The 24,506-nt window shown below is 41.7% G+C and overlaps 4 protein-coding genes across 10 annotated transcripts in view; 2 read left to right on the top strand and 2 right to left on the bottom strand.

Moving 5' to 3' along the window:
* The window catches only part of LOC114799632 (pleckstrin homology domain-containing family G member 3), a 33,299-nt gene extending 22,609 nt beyond the window's left edge, over window positions 1-10,690 (top strand). For 2 of the 6 annotated variants that reach the window (XM_028996424.1, XM_028996446.1), the window contains exons 5-19: window positions 977-1,046; window positions 1,141-1,187; window positions 1,557-1,707; window positions 1,820-1,951; window positions 2,364-2,546; window positions 3,034-3,126; window positions 3,215-3,301; window positions 3,381-3,414; window positions 3,516-3,617; window positions 3,879-3,911; window positions 4,938-4,948; window positions 5,336-5,707; window positions 6,566-6,643; window positions 7,309-8,731; window positions 8,820-10,690. In XM_028996424.1, the coding sequence (XP_028852257.1) occupies window positions 977-1,046; window positions 1,141-1,187; window positions 1,557-1,707; window positions 1,820-1,951; window positions 2,364-2,546; window positions 3,034-3,126; window positions 3,215-3,301; window positions 3,381-3,414; window positions 3,516-3,617; window positions 3,879-3,911; window positions 4,938-4,948; window positions 5,336-5,707; window positions 6,566-6,643; window positions 7,309-8,731; window positions 8,820-9,583 (3,580 nt within the window). In that variant the 3' untranslated portion in view covers window positions 9,584-10,690. The remainder of the gene's footprint in view (window positions 1-976; window positions 1,047-1,140; window positions 1,188-1,556; window positions 1,708-1,819; window positions 1,952-2,363; window positions 2,547-3,033; window positions 3,127-3,214; window positions 3,302-3,380; window positions 3,415-3,515; window positions 3,618-3,878; window positions 3,912-4,937; window positions 4,949-5,335; window positions 5,708-6,565; window positions 6,644-7,308; window positions 8,732-8,819) is intronic. The other 4 variants (XM_028996433.1, XM_028996440.1, XM_028996460.1 and 1 more) reach the window with 4 other exon arrangements.
* A 1,993-nt stretch (window positions 10,691-12,683) lies between these two features.
* Window positions 12,684-18,710, top strand: xgb (x globin). The gene is made up of 5 exons (XM_028975664.1): window positions 12,684-12,900; window positions 14,416-14,523; window positions 17,086-17,206; window positions 17,286-17,366; window positions 17,915-18,710. The coding sequence occupies exons 1-5, from the start codon at window positions 12,749-12,751 to the stop codon at window positions 18,035-18,037; spliced, it is 585 nt and encodes a 194-aa protein (XP_028831497.1). The 5' UTR covers window positions 12,684-12,748; the 3' UTR covers window positions 18,038-18,710.
* Window positions 18,446-20,955, bottom strand: srp14 (signal recognition particle 14). The gene is made up of 5 exons (XM_028975679.1): window positions 20,818-20,955; window positions 20,543-20,615; window positions 20,349-20,461; window positions 20,234-20,266; window positions 18,446-19,305 (listed from the first exon to the last, which is right to left on the bottom strand). Exons 1-5 carry the CDS (start codon window positions 20,839-20,841, stop codon window positions 19,216-19,218), a joined length of 333 nt encoding a protein of 110 aa, XP_028831512.1. The 5' UTR covers window positions 20,842-20,955; the 3' UTR covers window positions 18,446-19,215.
* Window positions 20,956-21,088: 133 nt separating this feature from the next.
* Window positions 21,089-24,116, bottom strand: pld4 (phospholipase D family member 4). 2 transcript variants are annotated; one of them, XM_028975643.1, is made up of 11 exons: window positions 24,024-24,116; window positions 23,804-23,924; window positions 23,531-23,703; window positions 23,259-23,442; window positions 23,056-23,176; window positions 22,845-22,972; window positions 22,546-22,746; window positions 22,132-22,271; window positions 21,840-22,005; window positions 21,645-21,741; window positions 21,089-21,562 (listed from the first exon to the last, which is right to left on the bottom strand). In XM_028975643.1, the coding sequence occupies exons 1-11, from the start codon at window positions 24,101-24,103 to the stop codon at window positions 21,354-21,356; spliced, it is 1,620 nt and encodes a 539-aa protein (XP_028831476.1). In that variant the 5' UTR covers window positions 24,104-24,116; the 3' UTR covers window positions 21,089-21,353. The 2 variants fall into 2 exon arrangements, with proteins under 2 accessions (XP_028831476.1, XP_028831483.1); XM_028975650.1 differs by having other exon boundaries at window positions 23,804-23,949; window positions 24,024-24,098.
* Window positions 24,117-24,506: the final 390 nt, after the last annotated feature.

Raw genomic sequence — 24,506 nt, 5'->3', positions numbered from 1 at the left:
ATCTGAACTACACCCTTTAGGAAGAGGAAGATTACAGGCAGACAGTAAGATTACAGCTCACAGTAAGGCTGAATGCACCTTGAGAGTCAGATGCTCTAGTGAGGAATGTTCAAGCTGTGATCTTTCATCAGCATCATTCTTGGTTTATATTCTTGATTTTCCTTGTCTTGTAATCAGTCAGTAACTCCTCCTTGTCTCAATATGCTTTAAATGCATTTGGTAAGCATCTACTTAAAAAGCAAGATACTAGAAGTGCAAGCCTTCAACAAGATTGTTATGAGGTCATGCTAGATCTTTTTTGTTGTTCTAAACTCTCAGAATTAATTGTGCCAATTAGCACAAAGTATTCTATGAAGAGAAAACCACAGATGTGACCTGCATTGGTCATAACTGAAGGCGTTTGCATCCGAAGGTCCATCCCAAGGTGCATGGACAAATGAGCAGCAGGAAGAAATGATAAGAGGCTAGATGTGATGGGCAGCTCTGAGCCAAGACTGTACATTTCTTCTGAAGGCCGATTCTAATGTATGAATTATTGCTGGAATGAGTTGAAGAGATCTGGCATTCTTAGGGTTTATTATACTTTGACAGTTCTGCCCAAACTCTGCATATACAAATCTTAAAAGCAAAAAATGTGACTCACAACTCTAAATCTGTCATTCTCAACAGTGACATTTGCAGTGACCATATGAGAGAATTGATTTCCTTTTGAGCGTACATTCATAAACCAGATATGTGTGATATGAATTGAGTAATACCTATAAATTACTATATATTATGAATAACTGTTGGTCGTGTAATTACACAACGTTTATGATTGTGTGATAAATAATAACTTACCAACTGACATGGTCTTTATAATAAAAACTATATTTTTTGATAGATATATTTAGCATGTGGTCAGCTTTTGTACAGGATGTACTGATGGTATAAGGAAGGAAGGCATGGAATAATTTATATTTCTGTTACCCATCAGTGAACTCCTGCAGTGTCTGGATATGTGTGGCCATGATCCTGTAGCCATCGCCAGGTGCTTTGTTGACAAGGTATCTTTTTTTTTATTATTATTCAAATTCTTATACATTTGTATTTTCTTGGATTTTCAAGTCTCTAACCCTCATTTTCCTAATTCCATTTTAGAGAGAATACTTTGACATCTACACACAGTACTGCACAAATTACCCCAAGTAAGTATTTGATGGCGTCATTTTATACTCAGTATGCTCCTGAGTACACCTACCCTTCCCCGATAGCAGCCCTGAGCAACAACTATTCTGCCTCTCCATTGTCAATATTCTAGCACATTTTAACTAAGACTCACTTCATTCTTCCTTACAGCTGTCAAAGAAATTGATGAGAAGTGTTTGGATGGATGTGTCTGTTTTACTCTAATCATGCCTAATTAGTTCGTAGTCTTCTGGGTCTCTATGTCAGCCTGTTAGAAGTGTTGCAATAAAAGTAAATTAAAAAGAGATACTTTGATTTAATGGCCTTGCTAATCCAATAAAATGTGACTAATGTGAAATGGAATGATGGCAAAGTAAATCTGTTTACAGCTCTGTTGCTGCCCTAACGGAGTGCATGAGAAATAAAACTCTGGCTAAGTTCTTCAGGGACACACAGGCTGCTCTAAAATGTTCCCTGCCTCTGGGCGCCTACCTGCTAAAGCCTGTACAAAGAATCCTCAAGTATCACCTCCTATTACAGGTACTGAGGTCACATTGTAAAGATTTTATTTTTCTTTCATTAAGATATGTTTCAATATTTAAAGCCTTAAAGGTCTTGGTCTTGCTAATGCTGTTTTGTGCCTCTCGTGCAGGAGATTGCCAAACACTTTGACCCTGAGGAAGAAGGCTATGAGGTAATTGAGGAGGCCATTTACACAATGACCGCCGTGGCCTGGTACATCAACGACATGAAGAGGAAGCATGAACATGCCGTCAGAGTGCAGGTCAAGAGAAGCTGATTTTAGAAACAGAGTTAAACTGTATATTTCTTACGTATATTTAGTTATTTCTCAACTTTTTTCCACTATGAAAAAAGTAAACATTGGTAATTAATGCAAATAAAATGGGTTTAAATATTGGGGTTTTCAGTTCAATTCAAATGTTATCCAAACATTGATCACTGTTTCTAATCAGTGCATAAACTTCTTAAGAATCTTTATATATGTGTCCATTTCAAATAGTCTCATAAGTGGTCATATTCTAAAACTTGTACAAGTGAACTGTAGCACAACAACATTATGTTGACTGTAAAATCCAGAAAGCTGAAGCACAACCCCCCAGCTCTTCAGAATATATAAATATAAATTCCATGTTAATAAGCTGCATTTATTGTTGATCAATTAATACATTTTGCAGGAGATCCAGTCAATGCTAATAAGCTGGAAAGGTCCAGATCTCACCACTTATGGTGAGCTTGTCCTCGAAGGCACCTTTCATGTTCACCGGGCCAAGAATGAAAGAACTCTCTTCCTCTTCGAAAAGATCCTCCTCATCACCAAAAAGCGTGGAGAGCATTATGTCTACAAGTTTCACATCTCGGTACATGTTCAGTTAAGCTTAATCCACAATTTAAAAATAACATTTGGTTTTGATGTGAATATATGGTTTTGCTATTGTTCTTATGAATATTGTTAGAAGCAATGGCTATAACAGCTGTGGTCAAGCTTATTGCGCATGTGAGATCACATAATGTGTACTTAATACACAATTTGTGTACTTTTGTTCAGCATACTTTTGTGTGTATTAGTTGTGTGCTAATCTTTGCACCTATAAGGATACTTTAGCTGTTGACATGTGAACCAGACCTGCCCTGTTTGCTGTGCATTGTCTCAACTGCGTTGCATTGTGGGGTATTTAAGCCTAACTAGTACCTGCATACTTCGATATTATACTGGAAAAAGTATGAACATTGCATTCTGTTTGCTTTCATAACAAGATTACTAAAACTATGAAAAAGCAATGTGATTCATAGATGGCATGCAGGGCTAGATGTACACATGCTCTGAATGCTGTGTTATCATTTCAGTGCTCTACTCTGATGCTCATTGAAAGTGCCAAAGACCATCTGCGGTTCAGTGTGACCCACTACAAGCACCCAAAGCAGCCCCACACCATGCAAGTGAGTCCAGCCTCCATCAAACAGATAGCCTTGTCTAAATAGAACAGGCATCCTTGTGTTAATCTAATCTTTTGTGTTGCCCTCTTAGGCCAAAACTGTTGAGGAAAAGAAGTTGTGGGCTCAGCATATTAGAAGGTTGATTCTTGAAAACCATCAAGCAATAATACCGCAGAAAGTAAGCAGAACTATTCAGGCTTCAGAATTCAAAAATCGTTGTGCCATTTCTTTTGTTGTGCTACGTTCTTTTGTTTTAGGCAAAGGATGCCATCCTTGACATGGACTCCATATGTGAGTAGATGTTTATCTAGAAAAAGAATAAATGATCCTTCAAAATTCCTCTGTGAATACAGAGATTACAGAGCCTCATCTTCCCTGTTGTTGGCCAACAGACCCAGTGAAGTACCGCTACAGCCCCGTACGCCTGAAGAAGGCCATTTCTTGTCAAGGGGATGAATTCCATGGCGGAGGTCGTCAAGTCCGGAGGAGATCTGGTGAGGCCATCTTGTTCTGTCTTGTTCTAGTCCTGCTGCTTCTTATGTTCACCCACTCAGTTGCCATGGATGTCAAACCCTTATGACTTGGGAGAAGAAACATTCTTTGCTCTCTTTGCTTCTCTGTAGAGGTAAAGGTCAGCTCACTCAAATGACTGAAATGATAATGACTTAATTTAAATAGATGCAAAAACCTCATCTTTGATATTATGTGCTGCCACAGAAGCTGGGGCTAACATTTTCACTCTGACTTCCCCCCAGAGCCCGTTAAACAACTCCTGAAGACTTCTAAAGGTAAGAGAAGCCTAAGACAAGATCACTTATAGCCCTAAACTATACAATATATTAATAAAAAAAAAAACAGTAAGGAGCCCTGTCTGCCAAATGCCGTAAATGTAAATGTAACTGCAACTGTAACCAATGACTTTGCTTATATGGTATGTGAATTGAAAGTGTGCTCTAGACCCCCAACTATCTTTGGATTTAGCTCTTGAGCTTGTGCAGTTAACAGGAACCTTTGGTTCAGTGATGCCAGCATTGCAGTGGGTCAAAATGTTCTCTGATCTCCTTTAATCAATGTACCACTGATATGGTACAACTGGAGGGGTTGGTGTTTGGGGGTACAGCTAGCATGGTCATAGGGGTAGCCTGTCTTCAAAGGGCTTTCGGGAGGTGGGCTAGACGAAAGCCCCTCTTACAGAGATCAAAGACTGGGCTCCCGCCCTCCCCCATAATGATGCTAATTAACCTGTACAAATGCTGAAGGGCTTTGTGATGCTCAATCCTCTTTTCAGTCATCAGATTTATTTTTTTCATCTTTGCTGTCCCCCTTTATGATGTATAATTAAGCACTAATGAAAGGAAAAGCTAAGCGGTTGTGTATTATCTGGTCCTTTCCCTGTCTCTTTTACTTGTTTTTCTCTCCGCCCCCTTTGTGTTTTGTAACTAGCTAAATGAAGTCGTCATTTTCATATCTTCTTATTTGAGTTTCATATCCAGGGTTTGGTTTGGCACATCAGGGTAAATTATCTATTTGCTGTAAAGGCTGGATTTATTATTCATAAGTGGTCATTATTCTTTCACAGAAAAGATTATGCAGTCATTTGCAGAATAGCAAAAGAAAAAAGTTAAGAGCTGACAGGAGCTGAGGAGATTAGGAAAGCCACCTCAGGTTTTACCTTCATCTGTGGGCTGTTTCAGAGCTATTGCTTTTTCTCTCTGATTGTTTGATGATGCATACTTTGTGTAAATATTATGCATCTCTCAAAATGTCATACTGATGATTGCTTTCTGTTTCTATTATATGCATGTGGCAATCAGCAGTTCTTAAGGTAAGTTTGCCATTTTCACCATACTCGATATGATTGGCAAATGGTTTGTTATGTTCTTGCTTTTTGGTATTTTAATAGGCTACTAGATTACTAGAGTATTCCTCTCACAGGACTGACTCAGCAAATATTTTCTCTCCTTGAGTAAAGCATAATCATAGAGCTATTTAATGCATGTGGGATCTGGAAAAAAATGGGATGTAATTTCATATAACATTTGGTCATAGATGGTACAAAATTAAATCTGTACCAGGTTCCCCTGACTGCTCCATCATATCTTTTTCAAATCCATGTGTTCATGCTGACACATCAGTCCTTTTATAACATGCTTTGCAACATCAGCAGGATGTCGCACTTTAAAAATCTCCCTTTAAAAATGTTATGCTACAGCACGCAGACAGTGAGGGCACCCTACTGGTGGGTGAGCAAAGGGAGAGGCTCTCCCTGCAGCCAGCGATCAGTGTCGACACACTGGCCTCCAAGTTAGCAGAGCCTGAGGATGTTAGGCCTGGTCTGGAGGAGAATGGAGAAGAGTTGGGTCGAGTGGGAAACTCCCAATCTCTCCAGTCACTAAGCTATGAGGATCACAGACAGGAGAAAGCACCAACAGAAGACCATATGGAGCAAAAAGAGGAGCACGAAGATGAAGAAGACATTCTGATGGTGGACGACCAGGTAGCTGACTTTGCCAGCTCAATGCTGGCTGCCATCTCCTGCTGGCACTATAGAGCCAGGGCTTTGCTTTTCACTTGGTCTGCAACGGTGAGGCTCACTGTCACCTTCTGGTGTCTCTGTTTTCTACTCACCAGCATACTTAACAACCAATCACAGCTTTTCATTCCTGATCAAGCACTAACTAGACTACAGCCTCTCTTATGTCACAGAACAACCTTTCATCACATGGACTAAGGAGCTTTTGGAGAACAATTTAACAAACCAAGAGTCACAGCATGGTGACATCTGCTGTCCTTGATTCTTTGCTAAAGCCAGGCCTATTTGTCTGCTCTAATGTATCATTAGTTAGCACAATTGGGGGGAAATTAATATTAACTGATTATTACATAACTAATATGTTACATACATAACTTTAATCCAATAGCACTAGCCAGTGTTTTTGTGTAATTTTTTATACCAGTCTGTTGGGACTGTAGCATTTTTCAGTGTCCTTTGATCTCAGAGGAAATACCCTAGGGTCTCCAGACACACTGTTCTATGTTGGATATGGTGTGAGCCCCACGTAATCCTATAGGAATACTGAAACTCATTATTGCACTCGCTATGAAGTCATTCGCACAGGATAACAACAGCGTTTAATTCACAAAATGGATTTGCATTTCAAGAAGCACATCAGTCAAACATCAGGTATGAAGTATGGCTTCAAAAAATAATTTGGCTGTCAAATTTATTTTAATGCTGAGTGCTTCTTCCTTTTGCAAAATTTAATTCAGTAAATGTCCTCCATTTTATAACAGAGAGATTTCTAAAGGTCATGCATAGCATTGTTTTTTTTTTTTTTTTTGTAAATCACCTGAACAATAATTGTAGGAGTGCCATAGACAAATACATTTTAACAATCCTGTAAACATAGTCCTTAATGTTATTTTATGCTTTTATTTACAGGATGTAGATGGATCTCCCCCTGAAGAAAGTAGGAAAGATGAAATACTGGAGGAGATTGATGTTTCCCTCAGTCAAAAGGTATGCATTATCCAAGCGGATCCATTTTCAGACTCAGCAAGTGTTTGCCCAATCCCCAACAGGCATTTCAATATCAGTGCATAAAAGAGGTGCATTGTAGAACTTTCAGAATTGGTGAGCTTTTTGCAGACACTGCATTTGGATGTGAACCATACTTTTAAAAATCGGGCTGAAAATGTGTTCATGTTCTAACCTGAGTTGATCTGTATGTGCTGTTTTATGCACGCACAGACAAATAATTCCTCACTAAAAGGATGCTCTTCCTTTGTTTTGATTTTTTGTATTAATGTAACAACAATGGCAATGTGACTTAAAAACAACTGCATGTTGAATGTGAAAGACTCTTCCATGTGTCCTTTTGCCACCACATTTTTGACTGGTAGCACTGATGCTACTCACTGAATTGTTTAAGTGCACTGAAAAGGAATGAAAATTTCATGCAGCTTTCAGCGCATTTATTTGTCTACTCAGCTAACACTTATTAATACTAAGTGGGTTGCAGGTCAGCTACTGGATATGGCAAAATGATTACCTCAGTAGTTAGTATAGGTGTACTCTGAGATTATGGGAAATTTTTTTTTTTTTTTTCTGACTTTACGGATTTATTTTAGTTTACAGTAGTCACCTTGTTAACATGAAGTGATGATATTTCCCTTCTTCATTAGCCGACTCCCCCGAAGTCAGTGAAGAGTGATTCTGAAAGATGTACTTCTTATTTGAGAACTACCAAAGATCAACAGGAATTCATCCCTGCTGTGAGAGTAGCAGCAACTTGTCTCAAATATCCTGGGGATAACAACTTGGATGACAAAACTAGAAATCCTCAGATGAATGCCAGAGATGAGGACCAGATGGATGCTACATTCTTACTTCCAAATGAGGCCCAGCAAGAGGAAAGGAATAGCTCTGAGAGGGAACTGTCTGAAGGCATAGAGGAAGAGTTAGATGATGATGATGGTGAGGGTGAGGAGGAAGACATGCTAATGTCTGAGATGGAGCCCTGTGGTATCCTCCCACCATCACCTCTGGACCAGGCATGTGCCACTGTTGAGCACTTCTCCAGCAACCTGTCGTTCCCTCCTCAACCAGAAACCACGTGCGAGTCAGACCTGTGCATCAGTGCAGAGCTCCTGGAGGAGAATGTCCAAGAAATGAATGAGCCCTTCCAGGAAACTCTACCAAACCAACCAGAAGAACAATCAGCTCCCACAGTGTCTCAGATGGAGTCTGTACATCTTAAGACTGGAGACTCCACTTTGTCTAAGAAAGACCGTCTGCTCATTCACAAGATCAGACAGTACTATGAACATGCTGAACACCAGGATGCCAGCTTCAGGGCTAAACGCAGGGAGAGTCTATCCTATATCCCTGCCGGATTGGTAAAAGATCTAAGCAGACAACTCAATGGTAACTCAAAAGATGAAGCTCTCAGGGTTGGGTGCCGGAGGGGGGTCTCCAGCACTCGGCCAACATCATGGGCTGTCTTCAATCTCCCTGGTTTGAACAAAACAGAGAAGAGTTTGTGTGATTCCAGCTTGAGGGACAAGGAAGACGGAACTGATGCCGAATTTGAATTCCAGTCGCCCTCTAACATGATCAGTGTGTGGCAGAACATGGAGCAAGAGCTGAATGAGACACAGGAGGAGGTAGAGAACACAGATGAGAGCACCAATCTCCAAAAGGGCATTCCCTGCAAAGGACAAACTGAATTCAGTGAGCCTCTGTTGATTATGGAGGAGTCGGACATGTCCACTAATGAGTTCTCTGATGCCTCACCCACACTCTCCTCCTTAGCAATGGAGCAGTGCACGCATGACTCAAGCCCAGACAAGCTTCGCCCAAGGAAAAAAATTATTGTGCGAAGAGACGCCCGGCTCATTACTCTGAGGTCGGGGACAGAGGAGGACTTCATTCTGCAGGATATGGAAAAGGTGAAGAACAAGGTTTTCCAACTTGCCAGGCAGTACAGTCAGCGTATAAAGAACAGCAGACCTGCAGTCCGACATAGGACCATTGAGACTGAGAGCCACCTCAACACCAGCACCCTGGACTCTGGTTCTGAGCAAAGGTTTTACAAAAGAGAGGAAGGTAGGTGACCCTATCTGCTGACATTTTGAATATTTTTCCATCCTTTAAATAATTGAGACCAGTTTCTATTGTTCTCTTCACATTTTAGACAAACCCAGTCTTTCTGCATCTGTCAGCTTGCATGATGAAGAGGTTCTTAATGAGCTGAAGACCCCAAGTCCTTCTCTCAGTCCCAGCTCCATTTCGAGCTCTTGGCTGGAGTCACCCAGCCATCTGTTACAGAGCCCTGCACACACTGAGAGCTTCCACTGGCCAGATGTACAGGAGCTGCGCTCCAAGTACATACGCCAAAGACCAGAGGGCTCACCGTCTCTCACAGTTCACCGGAGCCTCTCTGTTCCAGAGAAGATGCTTGAGGCTGGATTGAAACACATAAGCCCCTCTGTCAGCTGCACATCCTTTGTCTACACAATGTCTGTCACAGACTCCACCCCTGCTCCCAGAGACTGGGAGGATAAGCTTTACAGGGCAAACTCCCTTGATTGTGACGTGGGCCAACTGACGCCAACCAGACAGCAAAACTTTTATATCTCTGGTGATTCAGTCTTGCCAAATGACGACAGAGTCATTGTGGTGGAGAGAGTTAACACTAGCTGGCAGGAGGAGAAAGATGGTCAAATGATGGAGGTTACTGATAGAAGGGACCTTGATTATTATCAAGAGGGAAGGAAATGCAGATCTATTGAGGAACTAAATTGCAAGCAGAGCAAATGTGAAGACTGGGGTGCCTGTGACCACGTGAATTCTACAACTAAGCATTCCATAGATTTAGAGGGAAATCCGAAGAATAGCCATCATAGCATGGTGAAAAACCTACGGGAGAAGTTTCAGAGCTTGAGCTCCTACATATAAACACATAAAAATGAACCAACATATGTTCAGATCTGCAGGGAATATTCAAACAGACCTGTCTGTATATATGTATTAGTTCAGACTGGCCAGTAGAAACTTGAAGTTATTACTAGGGAAAAGTCCAGGAATCCATAGTGACTATACAAGCACCTTAACGGAAACTACATATATAAACTTAAGATTAAACATAGTCTTGCTAAACCGCTGGAGAATGTCTTACAGATATATTATATATTGGCTTATATGCTGTAACGTGTTAACTGTTAATGCTATAAGTATGATGTCTTTGAAACTTTCTAAACTATTTTTCACTGTAAATAGTGATGCCAATTTATGTCATGTTGTTGTTGATCTTATCAGTCGGAAATGAGATGGCAGAGTTTTTGGAAACGCACATAATGTTTTTATGAGATTTAACAATTCATCTTGGGTTACCTGTTACATATACAGTGTTTTCCTAATTACTCAAGCTGTAAATGGTTAAAAAAAAAAAAGTTATTTGGCTAATATGCTTTGTTGTTGTGGAACCAACAGTGTCGTTTTTCACATGCATTTCCATGCACACAAGTAGTCATGAATCATCATTTCAGCTCAAGTCCCATCCGAATTCTGCAGGCTAGGCATGTTCTTGTTACTGTAGTGCATTGTGGCAGACTAATCTGTGTACCTCATCACTGATGGCATTAGCACCAAAAACAGTAGTCTTTACAGAGTCCTGTAACAAGGCTCGGTCTTTTCTGGTTATGGTGTACTGCCTTTTTATTATATATTGTTTTTTGACCCATGTCCTTGGAATTTCATTGCTGATACGTTGTCATCTTTGTTAGGTGTAATTTAAGAAAATGAAAGTAATCAATGATTTTAAAGCTATGGCCATAGAGGGCTATATAATGGCCAAAGAGTTTTTATCTTGTGTTTGGCATTGTGTTTGGTTTTAAACAACAAAAAGTATTAATTGAGTGAATTTTGTTGAGCTTTTTTTTTTTTTTACACATTTCTATGTATGTCTTAAACAGACTCTGTTCTCATCTTCTCTCATCTCATCCTGTATATTGTACATTGTCTTAATTATTTATTAAAGGCCAAAATAAGTTTTTTGAATTTTAATTTTAACATTACATATATTGCCTTGTGCTAATTAATAAAATGCAAGGTTCCACATCAAAATATTTTCATATGTATGACCATGTACAGTGCCAAGAAAAAAAAAAGTGAAACATTTCTGCATTAATTTGTCATAAAATGTGATCTGATCCAGTCAGTGGTATTGTTCAATATAATGTGGCTAAAATTCTAAATCAAAAAATCTAATATTTTGTGCGAAGAAACATAAACAACTCTTATTGCTAACGATACTGTGTATTGTGACTACAAATACATTGAGAATTTCTACATGCGCATCATCGCAAAGCCATATTAAAGTGTTCTGATGTGCCAGTGACCATGGTCCAGCTGTGTACTTTAAAGAATCCAAGGACCACTACAAATGTTATCCTGATAAATCAGAAAAAATCTGGTACCAACATCCCACAGCAGGCCCTCCACAAATGCAGCAACCAGAGAGGCACACAAGCGCTAGCCCAGTCTTTGCAAAATGTCACCTGCTCAAAGAAGAAAGGTTCTCATCCTCAATTCTAGGGTCACAATCTGAGTTGTTTGGCCTTTCAGTTTCTTTGGTAAAAAAACTTGGCTTTTCAGCCAAGTTGACCTTGCTGACATACAGAGCATTGTGAGGGAAAGAGCCTTCAAACTGCAAAAGCCTGGAACAGAAGAAGGGTGTTTCTGAGGCCCCGTCCACACAAGAACGTATAGCTCTTTCAGCTTAAATTTCAAAAACATGTTAGCAGTGCTGTAAGCAGTCAGGATGCTGAGTTATTGGTGGGCAGTAGTGGGTAAGGAAACGTCCCCATAATCGGAAGGTTGCTGGTTCGAATCCTGAACCGCCAAGATGCCACTGCTATGCTAATGGCTGCCCACTGCTCACCAAGGTGATTGGTTAAATGCAGAAGACACGTTTCGTTGTGTGTGCTGTGCTGCAGTGTTTCACTACTGTGGTGGTCTGACAGTCCTCATAACTGACACACTGCTACAGCTTGGTGTTTCACTGAAAACAATTCTGACCAAAAGTATGGTGCCAGGGGACAAAAATATTTAGATTTTTTTGTACATGTGGTTGTACAGGTCTAATGCTAATGCTACATCCATTTTTCACCTCATACGTGTGGCTGCCCGACCTGGATGCGCATATACATCTTTTGTAGTAGCATATCACACTCACAAAGTCACAGGTTCAAACCCCATCACCACTGTAGTCCCTCTTGACCCTGAGTTGCTTCAGGGGGATTCTCCCTGTAACTAGTGATGTTTTAAAATCCCTGCCCCATTTATGTATGCAAAAAAAATATTTTTTCTCACATGTTGGTCGCCCGCTGCTACCAACAAAACTTAAATTATTTTTTAAAAATGCACACACAACCTGATATTGTTTTGTTTCAAAGGCTTCTCAGTCCAAAATCCTGAGTGGATATTTATTTTACAATGCCTCAATGTATCATAATTTTCATCTTAGTGGCTATAAGGACATTTTTATGGTGTATGTATGCTTTTACATGTGTTATAATGTTTTTAACTTGTCATTTAAAAGTTTACATGGATGATTTCACGGACAGAACTCACTCAAGCGCCACAAATTAAACCGCGCTGTATGCCGCCGTGCGCATGCGCACGTATAGCAGGCATCGGACGCAAATCGTGCAGTCAGCTGTGCGTCATTTTCGGAAAGGACGTGGTTTCAGCCCCGAACGTTTCCCGCAATTTTTAATCGATTTTTTTAACAAACATTCTCATTTAATGCGACTTCATAAATGTCATCGCTGTAAGTGCAGGATATTTCGCCTTGGCCAGCAGGGACCATGCCCGCCAGTGACAACTCGCCCGCCGGATCCACCGTGCGGTGCGCAGAACCGCGTAAAGGTTGTTCGCAGTGCGTGACTCCTCCCCCGTGCGGGCGTGACTCCTCCCCCGCTTGCTTGACTCCTCCCCCCACCCCCCCCCGCGCGCGCGTGCGTTACCGTGTCCGGACGCTCAGCCCTCACCGGGATGCGGAGACGCGCAGCAGCCGCCGTCATCTCTGGGAATAACAGCAGCCTGCTGCCGTGGTCGAGAATGGGCTGCGCGATATCGGGCTTGGGTTCGGCGCCGAGGAGCGAAGCCGGAGCCGCGACGCACCTGACCGAGGCGCAGGTCGGCATGATCAAAGAATCATGGAAAGTTATCCAGGAGGACATAGCAAAAGTGGGAATTATCATGTTCGTCAGGTGAGAGGCGAAGCCACGACGGTTGCCACTTTTTTATGGTTAGAAGTGTTCTGGGTCGCATTAAATGGCTCTATTGCAATAAAGTGTGGTACCCAGCATGCATTGCTGTTGTTAATAAAGTTACATGACCGTCACGCATTATTTGGAATTGGCGCTAATAATTGGCATTTTCAGAACTGAACCAAGGTTCGGATCCCGAGATTCCTCTTTCAAGGAGACGTGAAGGGTGTTCGGGGCCGCTGCCTGCGCGCTGCTGTCGTGAGATGAAAATCTGAAGACGTAATTACGTCATTACCGTCGGACATGCTCTCATGTTTCCCTAATTATAGGCATGGTATAGAGGATGTTTTTCTTGCTGTCTGATTGGTCAAGGGACGTTGTTTATTTAATTAATTTTCATTTTGATTGGGGACCGAAGAGGGACACTAAGAGGGACTCATATTTGGCACCAAACCGTTTGAACGCATGCCTGGTTCCAGATGCTGCTTGGGTTGGTGTGTATTTGTTGTGGGGACTCGACTGGGGAAATTTGTCCCTGAAGGGCATCCAGGACGCTGAAGAGATTGACCTTAGCGTGCTGGCCGCATCTCTCTCGTGATCCACGTGCATGTTCCATCACCTGGGGGCTGAAGTCACAGCTAACCACCCCCCTTCCTTCCACTTCCACACTTTTCACGGCGCATGAGCCGCGTTCCGCTTATTCGCCTTGGCCTCTGTCACATCTATATTACAATAAAGTGCAAACCAAGTTGATTTGGGAGCAGTAATGGGCCGTGAAGCACCTTCATATGAATGCTGTTGGAGACTTTTCCAGGTATTGTGAAATATGGGCTTCAGGGGCAGAAGGTCTCGAGTTGAAACGTGGATTGAATCATGCTCGGGTTACTGTCCCTGTCTGCCCTGGAGAAATGACATCTCTCCATCATCCCTTCATTCTTCTACCTTCCCATTAATCATAATGTTGCCAGCCGAATGTTTCTGATTGAACTCAGACACTGACCAGGCCCCCATCTGTCATGTCAGACAGGCACGAAACCCCACTGGTCCGGGTCGGCCGCTCTTTATCGATGTGAGGAGACAGATGTTTATGACAGCCCTCTGAAAGGGACGGGTGCACGCGAGGTAAACAAGGGTGGGCCCTTCCTGCCAGAACGGAGCGATGTGAGGTGCAAATGGCCCTCACATGAAGAAAACTTGTCCAACGGAACAACGCAACAGACGGGCTGCATGCTGGAGACGGTTATTTGTATTCCTGCTGGTTCATTTCTCCGAGCTGCTGATGGGATAGCAGGAGGAGGAGGGGGGTATCTCCACAGGATGCTGTGGGTCCTGGCAACGACCTGGCTAATGCAGACAGAGATTATGGTTTCATCTGCGGTGCAAATGAAGCTCCTCGTTAAACTGGCAATCTCTGGATGTTTATTGCTGCGGTGGGACAGTTTTTTTGATTGGGGGTGGGGTTACTATGACATTTCCCTGGTAAATCCTCAAATGTGTCTGTTGTCTTGGCAACAGGTTGTTCGAAACTCACCCGGAATGCAAGGATGTGTTCTTCCTGTTTCGAGATGTGGAGGACCTGGAGAGGCTGCGGACCAGCCGTGAACTCCGGGCCCATGGCCTCCGGTCAGTCCGCCAACAGAACACGGAGTATAACTAACATTACGACAGGCACTATATATATTTTCTGATAACAATAAGCAAGATAGGATTTTAAACATAATCAATCCAAGAATTACTGAGAATTTTATTATGGGCTTGTCCATCAACGGTTTATTAACAGTTTATCCATTAACCTTGCACTTACAATGCACAATCAATAATTTAAGCTTTCACATTTTTATTAAGATATCATCATACCCAATGCAAATTGCAAACACCACTATTGGATCCCATAGTACACGGGCAGAGAAGTCAAAGTTCCTCTGGAAATGGCGTAAAGTAGCGCCCACTGGTGGTTAGTAAACAGGACTTGGTAAAGTCTATCTGCAGCTTTTACTTTCTGAACCTGCCTCCGCAGAAACGAGGCGAACAGTCCAGCGGCGGTTTACCACACTGGCACGGCTGGCACCAGCACCATTCTAAGGGTTTAGATTCTGTTCGTTATCACAGGATAACTGACATATTCTCACATTATAATCATATCGCTCTCAAAACAAAAAATGTATTAAATTGTCTGTGCCATGTATCAAATCTTTTCTCCCACAAGTTTGAGCCTTTAATAACAACAAAAACAGCACTAACAATAAAATGATTCCTGCGGCAGGGTGGTGGTGGGGTTTAGTGGAATGTCACTCTTACCTGTCTTCACGCCTATTCCCGTCTAATTTTTTACATTCTACTTGTGGGGATGGTCTTTTTTTTATATATCTTTTTTGTATTTTAAATTTGCAATTAGTTTTGTTTAAATAAAAGAATGTCTAAGACAAAGCTGTTCCGTTTCTTGTGAGTATATCTACACTAGCAGTGGAATTTACGGCAATGCAAGAGGGCGCCACCTAAAATCTTGCCTAAGGCTGCAACTTTTGTTAGGGCCGGCTCTGCAGGATGGAGTACAGATGATCAGGATTTGAAATGGCACTTGCCATCGGAAATGGGTCTGGGGAGGAAATAAATTCTTAAAAATTAATTTCTCTGAAAATTTTCCTTTTGTGACTGTGTGTGTGTGTATCAAATTAATCTAGCAGGGAGGTACAAACTGCTAGAGCAGCCAGAGGCTTTCAGCTACAAAAGGAGCAATCTCTTCCTCTCATGGTGCTGTGGTGCACATGGCTCTGTGTTTTAAAAAGGTTCCGTAGGCCCTTCTATACATTATTTCACAACAAGTGGCAATAAAACACCGGCCCCACACCATTCCATTAGCCATCATGTGTTTTGGAGCTTTTTTTGTGACGAGAGGAAATGTTGCGCATCACGCCATCTCCAGCTGGTCAGGGCAGCAGAATCCAACCACTGACAGTGGCGGGTGCCGCCAGGTCCGAGGATTCTAATGTCAAACTCTAATATCATAATGCCTTTTGGCATGATATGCTTACTATGTTTTAATCAAATTATGTGCCGAATTATAAAACTTACTGGGAAATCAATTGACATTAAAATAGTTTTTCTGCTCCTTTGGGAAATCAGTGAAATTGATTTTCACTGATTTTTTAAATTAAATGACAAATTATTGTCCAAAATTATTTTTTTTTTTTATTTGCTATTTTTGTACTGGACACAATAGGTGTGTTGTATTACCAAATATTTTATCTTCCCAAAAATATCCAGTAAAACAGGAAAATGAATGTGAATATTTCTTGTAAAGGGATATAGGACTGTTTTTTTGTCATGCAGGCCTGGCACGTCTTTATTGCTCCAAGGCGGACGCCAGGTCTCTTTACGCGTTTATCCCCGTGAAAGGCCAATACCTCCAATTAAAGCCGGAGGGCTCTACTTAATCAACGCCGCTGCGCCAGCGTCACTGAGAGCGGCCAGGCAAGGCCACCACACCTCTCCATCACTCCCACGCCGAATGGAAAAGGACAAGTGGCTCTCTAGCTACACACACTGCCATTAGTGGTGAAGGAAGCGAGTGTGTGTCATTTCCCCTCACATGCTTTTGTAATTACCAAGCAGAACACACATCATTGGCGCTCACATGTTGGAAGGTGGAAGCGTTGCTGGAGTGGATAGTTTGGCACCTTTCCCTTTACCGTCTTACAGACAACACTTCCTAGAATTGATAATGGTGAGATATAGGTGACTTAAAAAGCAGCTTTAACAAGCTTGGCATCACTGATGAATGAGGTGGCTTTTATTATTAATCACAATCATGAGTTTTCATACAGAAAAGGGTTTAACTCAGGCTGAAGAAATGACACGAAGTACAGCCAATGCTGTTCCCAACCTGCAACCAAAAAATATTAATAATCAGCAAAAAGAAAATAATTTGTGATTAATTTTAAAAGGTGATCCTTCATACATGCTATATTCATTAAAACTACTTTATTTGTGTTGATTATTGTTGATGAATAAAGTAATTAGTGTAATAATTAATAATAAATTCAGATTTCAATACACAAACTTCTGGAGAGTTGCCTTGTTTTGCATCAAATTATGAAAACAAATGGAACCAGTATAATTCCAACATGGTGACAGAAGAACATGTTTAGTTCTACACATGGTGATGAATGCTTATTTCTCGGACAGGGTGATGTCTTTTATAGAGAAGACAGTGGCCAGGCTGGACCAGCTGGAGCGGCTCGACCTTCTCGCTTTGGAGCTTGGGAAGAGCCACTACCGCTACAATGCTCCACCTAAATATTACGGGGTAAACCAGGACTGGTGCAGTTGTGTGCTCTAGTGCATGCGTGCATCTGTTTCACTGAATGCTGTTGCTGTGTTCTCAGTATGTTGGAACAGAGTTTATTTGTGCCGTCCAGCCCATTCTGAAAGAGAAGTGGATGCCTGAACTGGAAGAGGCGTGGAAGGTACATCACACAACGCTGCTTATTTCCACCGAGCGTTTCTGTGGCAGCACAGACGTGAAGAGATGAGTAACATAGCAAATACTGCCACCTGCAGAATGGACAGACTCCCAACATCCAAATCTGACTGAAGAAACACAGAATGTTGTTGTGGCAAATATAAAAACTAAATAATTTATTCCTAAGAAATGTAATGATTAGAGTTTTAATCTTGTTAGATGCTGTTATCATGTCAGGTTTCAAGGTTTCATTTTAAATCTGAGGCAGTAACACACACACATCATGCTGGACCAGTAAATCAGAGACATTAATTGGAAAAAATGCTTAGCATTATGACATTTTGTATTTTAAATGATTGATGATGATATTATTTCATTTTGGAGAAGAATATCAATAGTTTCCAGTAGTAGAATTGAAGAAAAGTACCTTTTTGTGTAAGAGTGCTACTGGTTAATCTTAGAATGAGTGAAGCAATTATAAATTTTGCACATAAACTTCTAAGATGGATGTCAATATTATAGACATGTAATTGTAATATCTTAATTCCTCAGGCCCTGTTCCAGTATGTTACCAACATTATGAAGCAGGGGTACCAGGAGGAAGAGAGGACCAAACATCATCACTTATTGGTGTCCAGCAAAGAAAGGCCAGAGAAGAGTAACACAGCCTTATAAAACATTCTCCAGAGGATGGGCTCACCAGCCAGCCACCGTTCCAAGTCATTCTTTCCTGCCAGCCCTTCAGCCAACTAATGAAGGACTTAACTAGTGGCTAATTAGCTGAAAGGGTAGTTACATTTGTGGGAATGGGAGAGACCACGACTCCAGTTCTGTTCCTGGAGGGCCACAGTTAGGCAAACAGTGGCAGTGCAGAAAGAGCCAATCGATTCAAACATTGCTCAGAAAATGAATTCAGGCCAAACATCTATTTTACAAAATGGCTTAAATCAACCGTACAGATGAAAAAGTCTATTAAAAGGTGAATCTGAGATGAGTCTGAATCTGTAAAAACAACACAAATTCTCTGTTTGTGATGTGGCCCTGCAGGACTGGGGGGAAAAAACTGCTAAAGCAAGTCAGATCAACAACTTTGTACATATTGTATTTATTTCTTATTGTTAAAACACTTTTGCAGATTTACTGGACATAGGTTGTTGTGTACTATGACACCTCTCTAAACAAACCAAACATACATCTTTGTAGAGTTTAAAAGAAATGTAATGTCAGACTGCTCAGTCAATATATATATACACAGTACTATGAAATTATTAATTATACGTCATTTGATCCAAAACTGCATCCAGTCCAGCTGTTACGATTGGGGGGGAAATGGGCAATGAATGGGAATAAAGAAGGGCGGGGCTAAACATTAATACTCCTACGACAAAAAAAAAAAAAAAAAAAAAAAAAGAAAAGAAACCCACACACAGGTGTGCAAGGTATACAATGCAAAACTATTAAATTTAAATGGTCTTTCAGAAAGGAAAAAAATTGGGGCAAAATATCTCCACTAAAACATCAGTATATTATTTCGTTCGCATTCAACACAAAGCTCAACTCTCTCAACTTTAAGATAATTAACAGAAAAACATGCTCAGGCACTAGACCCCAGTCTTAAACTCCAGGTCACCTCCAATGAAACGCGGAGCAGATTTCAATATAGAAACCATGACGGTCCAGCGGTCCACTTCGGTGTGGGGCATCGGTGGTTCGTTGAGATTGATGGATGGGTCTAATGTATATTGTGTGGGAAGAGGTAAAAATGCACAGTTCTGCATATGCACAGAACAAATAAATATTGGATCCCCTTCAAGATGGCACAGATGAGGTGAAGAGTGTTTAATGTCACTGTTTCACTGGGTGGCTTTGGTTTTCTTGCTTTTGCTCTTTTTGTCCTTCTTCTTTAGTCCGTCCATGTGTGCTCGCAACAAATTGGAGTAGGCCTGTGGAATTTGGAAAGAAAAATACTAATATTTGGTTGAAGGCATTCAGACGTGCTTACGTTCTAAATCCATCAGGGAGAATAAATAAAGTTCCATCCAGCTGAGGTAATGGAGGACCCTCGACCCGCCAGTTTATGCTGGGCTTCTTCTGTATTGAAATTCCCTCATTTGGACCTTTCGCAATAATGACTGTATATAGAGGACAAATCGAATTGTGTAGAGAGAATACGGTGCAATTCACATTCAGAACTATTTGCGCTGTGCTTACCTGGTTCAAACAGACCCTGACCCTGTGAAAGGTGTGTGAGGCGCAGTGACGTGGGGACCAGAATGTGTAAAGTGTGTTAGAGCTGTCAATCATGTCCACTGGCTTCTCCAGTTTTAAACTTTAAAAACATTCAAAATCATCATCTTCAGGGTTGCAGAAATAATAATTAAAGTTTCTGGGTGGGCAGTCAGTTCCTCTCAAAGAGGATACCAAGATGACTTCTGTTTTTACCTGTTTGTTACATTAACAAATTATCCTCATCTATTATAATGCAACAAAGCCCGCTAATTTTTCATGAGCTTCCGGTCATTTGTAGGCAGATATCAATATTCTTCAAGTCACAGTCTGGTGGATTAACTGAAGCAGGGCAAGTTCAGGCCACAACATAATTCCAACAAACTCACCAAGAGAAGTGATTCATTACCACTCTCTATCCTACCCTATGGCTATAAAGCAAGTGCTGAATTAATGGCATTATATATATACACACACACGCACGCACGCACGCAGTGGGCTGCTGCATCATCCCAAAAAGCTATCTGACAGAAAGCTTCATCAGATTTGTGTTCAGATGGCTTGAAGCAACTGTGGGCACCAGCACCTATAATCCAATGATTTAAATAAATCCATATGGGAGTGCAGCATTGAGTGTTAACTTACCATCTGAAACTTTATAACCTCTTTGGTGCTGACCTGAAACAAGGACAGAAACGATTGTTGCGATGCACACAGTGGCTGCTGCATACGTGAACGCCGCTGGCGTGCAGAAGCTCACCACTGTGCTGATCTTCTTCTTGCCGTCGGTGGCTCTCAGGAGGCATTTGTTGTCCGCCGGTTCGAACGTCTCCGAGTGGCCCTTCCGCGGAACTGGCTTCGTCCTTCCATCATCTACAGTAAAGCATGGAAACGGCGTCAGCGGAGATAAGGCCAGGAAAGCGGGGTGCGTGTGCGCGCTGTTATAATGCCTACATTTCTTCAGCGTGATGACCACGCTGCCGCTGGTCCTGCACTTCTGAAACAGCCGCGTCAGCTCGGTGAGAAACTGTGCAGGAATCGACAACACTCAGCGACGACAACAACAGAACTCGCTTTACGCTAGTGTTGCTCTCCCGTTCACATTAAAAGCGGCGTTCCTAGCGGCTAGCCTGCTAGCGCGCTGCTTTTAACGCGCACGACGAGAGCAGTAGGAGCATAACTAGCTTTTTTTAAATGCATTTTCGTGAAAGGAAGGGCGCACGGATTACCGAGTCGTTCTCCAGCAGTACCATTGCGCCGAGTTCGGAATACAAAAACCCGGACGGTCCGGTGCCAGCAGCGCTCCGAATTAAGCACACGTACCTACTGATCTACTTCCGCGTGAAGCCCCGCCCCTTTACACATCGGCTCGCTTCTTCTATTACGGCAGGCCGTTTTGGGCAGTAGCGCATTTGCGCATTGCTGCCATCACGTGGTGTGGAGTAAAAAGAAAGAAAGCCATCACATGCCTTTTAGTTGTGTGAGATTTTTTGTCCCCAACATTTATTAAAACGTAAATACTCTTCTACTGACACTCAGGTCCGAATGCTTTTCTGTTTTACATGTTTTTCAGCCCACGCTGTTGTAGACAACCGTTTCTAATCGTTTGCATCACAACCAGACAGGTCTGAAAGTTGAAAACTGAAGTTGATACAAATTCTAACATTGCAAAATAATGAATCAAAAGATTACTCATTTACTCAATCAGTGGATCAGGGCAAATCACATACATCAATCACAGCAGACAGAAAAAGAAAAAAAGAAATCAGCCTTTTCTCGACATGGAACAGTCAGGGTGGTTGGCCAGTTCTGAGAGACCCACAGTAAAGGGCGAGTTCCAATCCCTGTCGAACACGTACTTCAGCTGCTGCTGAAATGTAGGTCCTGAAGAACCATAGTGCAGAACATCACGGGAAATCATCAGCCCCACTCCTGCTGTGCTGGTGAAGTATTCCTCTGACCAGTTTGAGTTTCCTGAGACAGATATAGGCACAAATAAGTTCTCTTAATGTCACTTGAAATATACATAATTAGATCTGGTACAGTCACCACATACCAATATACGCCACTTTATCTGTCACCATGTATTTATTGTGATTGACTCTACTGTAGGGTATGTCAGTCTGGTTCCCAACAGGAACAATAAAGACTTTCTGAAGGGGAGAGAGGAGCAATCAAAACGGTTAACACCCGATTTTATATCTCATGGAAAAACACACTAATTTGAAGACAAATCCCATCTCCTGCTTACAACTTCCATGCTGATGTTGCTAGGCGGGTAGTGAATGGCAACCAGCGACTCGAGGAAAGGGAGCATGGCGGGATGTGTGTCTCGGCCACAGCTGACCAACAGACGCACCATGATGTTCCGCTCGATAGCTGATTCTTTCAGTGCGTCATCAATGTCTGGCCAGTACCTTAATGACAAGTTTTATTCAAGAATAAACATTTACAACAATCAGACAAGATTTTACAAATATTACTGATTTCAACGCGATGGAATCTTAAGTGTGTTTATCTCTGACAGGCCATGAAGAGTTCACCTGGCAGGATTTGAGAACTGGCTGGAGGGGAAGTAGTCCATCACGGCTATGCTGATGAAGCGATCAGCCTCTTGAATGGCCGACAGCACTGCATCCAGGTCTCTGGTGCGAGATTCCGTACAAAAAACTGGAGGAGAGGCCTACAGGCACAGACAGGAAAAAGAATATTCGCTGACCTATAATGTTGCTGTGAAGACATCAGAAAATATTTACCGACTCAATAAATGGGCATATAAAGCACTGAAAAAAACAAACATGTTTTACCCCCGTAATCAAGTGTCGTTTGATTTAAAATTAATCCAAAGTTTAAATCACATTTATTAATTGTGGAGTTGTAACAATTTTACAAAGCTAGCAAATTAAAAGAAAAGTAAAAAAAAGCACAGGGGTGTGGAGATGTGATGCCGCACTCACTGAGATGTAGATGCTGCTGGGGACGCTGTTGAGGTTCATATGCAAAGGGAACTCTTGGTTAATTAAAGTGTCCAGGTATGCAGGCCAGGGCTGCGGGATTGAAGAGTTCATCTTGCCCATCATCCAGTAAGACGCAAAGATCTTGGAAAGGTCCTCTGCCAGTCTGAAGCTGTTGTAGATAATCACCCCAAGCTCTTTAACCTAGTAGGAGTAACAGAGCAATGTGTCCCTTTATGGGCATGCTGGGCTTAGTTTCAGAATTGGATCCTTCCAAGAAACAAAACAATTGTGCTTCCTACCTGCGTAAGGGACCTCCAGTCCATATTGGCACTTCCAATGTAAATATGCTTTCGATCGATAATCCAGAATTTGCTGTGAAGAATTCCTCCCGTCAATCGCTTAAAATTAACTTCTCGAACATAGGCCCCTACATAGAAAAAAAGAAACCTCACTTCATCTCAGTGGACCCCAGAGAGAAATAAACTCATAAACTGGGAAGTGGTGCAGCACCTTTTTGTTTCAGAACCGTCAGGTCAGTGGAGTTTCTTGCCACAGAGTCAGCACTAGCCACAACAACGACTGTGACATTTCTTGAGGGCAACTCTTCAAGTTGTTCTAAGATTTCTCTCCCCTGTCCAAGAAAGAGAGCAGCTGATTATTACAAGTTCTGCCAAAAGGTATTTAGTGCATGCATTGTGCAGTTAAAAACTCACATTACGATCAGTAGAGGAGATGACACCGATATCCTCACCAGTGAGCGACCAGTAGAAGGAGGCCACTTCAATTTGGTTCGTCGCCATAGAGAGGAGTTTTTTCCAAGCCTTGTGCAGTGGGGTTCCAAATGTTGCATTTGGTCCATACTCCATGTAAAGGGGGATGCTTTCAACAATTTCAATCCTATAAGGCCAACAATCACAAATGACTTCCTACATCATGGATGATGACTCTGGGTCATGGTGGACAGCGAGTCTGACAGTTTCCACACCTGCTTTGCTGCTCCTCAGACACCCAGCGAGGCCCATCGGTAATATCTACAGTTTCAGTAATGTGCGTAGGCCCTTCTTCATCCAGCTTCTTCATTACCGAGAGCCACAGGACAAGACCCAGGCTCATACAACAGCCCAGCAACTGCAGAATAGTGAAGGGTCTGCCAGAACACTAATCCCCCATGGCAGGAGAACATAGGAAAAATGACCGTATATCAAAATGTCTTACAAAATGACTTACAATGACTGAGTTAGGCAAGTCAGTACTGTACCCTTCTGTTGGAGACATAACGGTCATTCAAGCTTCTATAAGGTGAGAACAGTCCAAGAGTTGGTGTTGAAGCAGCTCCAGACATTGTTGACCGAGTGATCAGTCGCTGACTGATAGCGGATCTTCAGAACATTCAGAAAAGACCAGCTGCCATTTCAATCAAATATTATATATTTATAATGACAAATATACCTTACATGTGCATACAAACAGCCACTTACATAATGCAGTGAAGTCGTTGTGTGAGTCGATCTGACTGTTCTTGTTTGATAAAGCTGTGCCACTTTGCAAACAGTAGCATTCAAATTAAAAACAGCTCTTCCTGATTCTCCTTTCAGTTCCCTTTAACAGTTTCCAGCTCTGAATGCAGACATTCAATCTGTACTCTACTGTATATTTCCCTGGTATCACCGTGTATCAACATCTTTCCCACACTTTCACTCACAGCTAACTTTGAATTGTAAATATGCTAGACTTATATCTTCATTTACTTTTTATATTAGATATAATATATATTTTATATTACTTTTATTTACCTTGCAAATTTATTTACCTTAATGTGCATTGGCTGGTCTGCTTTAAACATTATCTCGCTGTATTTGTGAAGAGACAAAGTTATTTTATCATTTAATCTAATCTAATCTATTTAATGCAAAAAAATACCCATACATTTCATAAGCACAAAGATCAAACGCAATAAAAGC

Source organism: Denticeps clupeoides, chromosome 1, assembly GCF_900700375.1.
Source record: "Denticeps clupeoides chromosome 1, fDenClu1.1, whole genome shotgun sequence".
NCBI classification, from domain to species: Eukaryota; Metazoa; Chordata; class Actinopteri; order Clupeiformes; family Denticipitidae; genus Denticeps; species Denticeps clupeoides.
This window is presented reverse-complemented; position numbering and strand designations above follow the sequence as displayed.

Excerpts from the sequence above, each read along its gene's own strand:
- xgb (XM_028975664.1), top strand. The coding sequence starts at position 12,749 with ATGGGCTGCGCGATATCGGGCTTGGGTTCGGCGCCGAGGAGCGAAGCC. Across the intron at positions 12,901-14,415 it reads GGAATTATCATGTTCGTCAG|GTTGTTCGAAACTCACCCGG; the intron begins GTGAGAGGCGAA and ends TCTTGGCAACAG. Across the intron at positions 17,207-17,285 it reads CTCCACCTAAATATTACGGG|TATGTTGGAACAGAGTTTAT; the intron begins GTAAACCAGGAC and ends CTGTGTTCTCAG.
- srp14 (XM_028975679.1), bottom strand. The coding sequence starts at position 20,841 with ATGGTACTGCTGGAGAACGACTCG. Across the intron at positions 20,616-20,817 it reads TACTGCTGGAGAACGACTCG|TTTCTCACCGAGCTGACGCG; the intron begins GTAATCCGTGCG and ends ATTCCTGCACAG. Across the intron at positions 20,462-20,542 it reads GGTCATCACGCTGAAGAAAT|ATGATGGAAGGACGAAGCCA; the intron begins GTAGGCATTATA and ends GCTTTACTGTAG.
- pld4 (XM_028975643.1), bottom strand. The coding sequence starts at position 24,103 with ATGCTACTGTTTGCAAAGTGGCACAGCTTTATCAAACAAGAACAGTCA. Across the intron at positions 23,443-23,530 it reads TCTGAGGAGCAGCAAAGCAG|GATTGAAATTGTTGAAAGCA; the intron begins GTGTGGAAACTG and ends TTGGCCTTATAG. Across the intron at positions 22,006-22,131 it reads CAGTTCTCAAATCCTGCCAG|GTACTGGCCAGACATTGATG; the intron begins GTGAACTCTTCA and ends CTTGTCATTAAG.